Source organism: Moschus berezovskii, chromosome 20 (genome assembly GCF_049115385.1).
Source record: "Moschus berezovskii isolate FMDL1 chromosome 20, NW_MosBer_1.0, whole genome shotgun sequence".
Taxonomy (NCBI): Eukaryota; Metazoa; Chordata; class Mammalia; order Artiodactyla; family Moschidae; genus Moschus; species Moschus berezovskii.
Genome location: NC_142479.1, coordinates 53,599,095 through 53,601,546, shown reverse-complemented (window position 1 = coordinate 53,601,546; position 2,452 = coordinate 53,599,095). Strand labels below are relative to the sequence as shown.

Genomic DNA, 2,452 nt, shown 5'->3' with positions numbered 1-2,452 from the left:
GATGTATTTTTACCCTTTGGACAAACAGCACTTGGGACGAGTGGGGCTATTTTATGAGTTGAGGCACTCCGGGCTGGAAAATAAACAGGCAGCTAATGAGACGTTCATATGAGAACTGGCATAAATAATAACAAAGACAACATCCTGTCCCTCCTGCCAACACCCTCCAGGAGGGGATATAAAAGCTGCTGTCGGGTTGGCGACCATCAGACTTGGGGAACTCTGGTCGCGTTCCTGACCTGCGACCTGACCGGCGGGGACCATGGGGTGCTGCCCAGGGGACTGCTTCGCCTGCTGTGCTGAAGAGCAAGACTGCTGTGAAGTGTGCTGCTGCCAGCCCTCCTGCTGCGGCTGCTGCGGTTCCTGCTGTGGTTCCTGCTGTGGCTGTGGCTCGGGTTGCGGAGGCTGCGGGGGCAGCTGCTGCGGGTCCTCCTGCTGCGGATCTGGCTGCGGGGGCGGCGGGGGCTGCGGAGGTTGCGGGAGCTGCTGCGGGAGCTGCTGTGGATCCAGTTGCTGCGGCCCCTCTGGGTGCTGCGGCCCCGTGTGCTGCCAGCCCACGCCTGTCTGCGAGACCAAATGAAGACCTTTCCTCCCGCCATTGAGGCAGCCCAATGGAGAACCTCCACCTGCTCCAGGTGGAGACCCCCTTGTGTCCAGGACCTTCCCCGCCCCTCGAGACGGTGTCCTGCCTCTCGTGTTAACCTGTAGCTGAAGGCTTGTTCTCCAAAGCCTGCCCTGGCTTTTCAAGGCGCTGAGAACAAAAGCCACATGCTGATAAGAAGTGAAACCTGGGTCCCACCCACAGTGGTACCCGAAGCTCGAAGGGTGAACCCCTAAGACTTTTTTTTTTCATGAAGTTGAAAGAGCATCTTATTCAAGGTGGCTTTGGGACTTACCCCTCCTCCTCGGCTGGCTTTTCTGCTGCTTTGAGATGCGAAAATTTCTCTTCAGTTAACTTAATAAATTCAAGAGCGCTGGCATAACCAAAATAGTTCTCCCGCCTCTTCCTTGGCTCCCTCTTGGGCACTGGGCCAGGAAAATTTACTCTGGCATCCACAATCGGGGTTTTGAAATGTGGTGTCTAGACCACCTGCATCAGAATCACCTGGGGGCTAGTTAAAAATGGAGATTCTGGAGCTCTTTGAGACAAGCAGGATCAGAATCCACAGGGGTGTGGTCTGGCAATCTGTTTTTAACAAAACCCCAGATATATACTAAAGCTTCTAGGTACTGCGTGAGATTCACCAAGGAAGGAGTTAAAAATTTGGGCCAGACATTTGACCCTTTAGCTCTTGAGTGGGGGCCCTGGGACCTGCATTTTAAAAGCTCCCAGGTAACTGTTGATACTGGTCAAGTTTAATCTTGAGTGAGGGCACGTCTTCCTTTTGCAATATAGTTCTGCAGGTAGGCTTTTGGGTTGGTTAGAACTTTCTTGCAGTCAGGAGAGGAGGCTTTGGTAAAACAATCTTGGTTCTGTGTGGAAGGGATTCCTGTGACAAAACCTTATCAGCACAGTTTCTAGGGATGTTCTGGGAAGTCCAGTTTCTTCCTCCAGCCTCATGATTTGGCAAAGTCTCCCTTTTCTGGGTTCGTTTTTCACGCCAGGGATAGTGCTGTAATTCTGCCTTAGTCCAGGGATGAGAAGGGTGAGCATACATCTGCTAGGTAGAGCCAGACTCAGGCTTGTGAGAGTCCAGTTGGAAGATTAAAATTCAAAGGATAGTTAATTCAACCCTTTTTTTCTGAACATGATATTAAGCTACATGTGGAATAAAACTAATTCAGCTCTTGCCCTGGGAGAACATTTATTTTCATTCCCACAAAGCAATGTTTCATTCAACAAGTTTTCTGAATATAAGCAAACCAATGATCCCTAAAAATATGAAAAATGCAGAAAACTATAAAGAAAGGATAATAGTTACCTGAATTATCACCATTTAGAGTTTGTTATATATCTTTCCAGACTCCTTCTAAGCATGTTTAAAAATAAAACTGGGATTATGCTGTTTTTACTTAAAATATTTCTTTCATATTTATAAGCCAACTTTATTGAGATATGATATGCATATTAATATAATAAAGGACTCCCTTTTTTGAATGTACTGTTCAGTGAGATTTGACAATTGTATATATTAAAATAACCACCACAGGAGTCAAGATACAGAACTTTCCATCAACCCTCAAATTTCATAGTGCCCCTTTGCAGGGAATACTCCTCACTACCCTCCCCAGCCTTAGGCAACCATCAGTCTGCTTTATAGCACTGTATTTGTATTTCTATGTGTGTCTGCTTGTTGCTCAGTTATATCCAAATCTTTGTGACCTCATGGACTGTAGCCCACCAGGCTCCTCTGTCCATGGGATTTCCCAGGAAAGAATATTAGAGTGGGTTGCCATTTTCTTTTCCAGGAGATCTTCCTGACCCAGGGATTGAACTGATGGCTCCTGCATT

General features: G+C 47.4%; 1 protein-coding gene across 1 annotated transcript; it reads left to right on the top strand.

Moving 5' to 3' along the window:
- Nucleotides 1-262: 262 nt before the first annotated feature.
- Nucleotides 263-580, top strand: KRTAP17-1 (keratin associated protein 17-1). Its single transcript, XM_055397355.1, has one exon. The coding sequence runs from the start codon at nt 263-265 to the stop codon at nt 578-580; it is 318 nt and encodes a 105-aa protein (XP_055253330.1).
- The last annotated feature ends 1,872 nt before the right edge of the window (nt 581-2,452 follow it).

What these genes read in the sequence shown, in the direction of transcription:
- KRTAP17-1 (XM_055397355.1), top strand. Translation starts at nt 263, where the DNA reads ATGGGGTGCTGCCCAGGGGACTGCTTCGCCTGCTGTGCTGAAGAGCAA.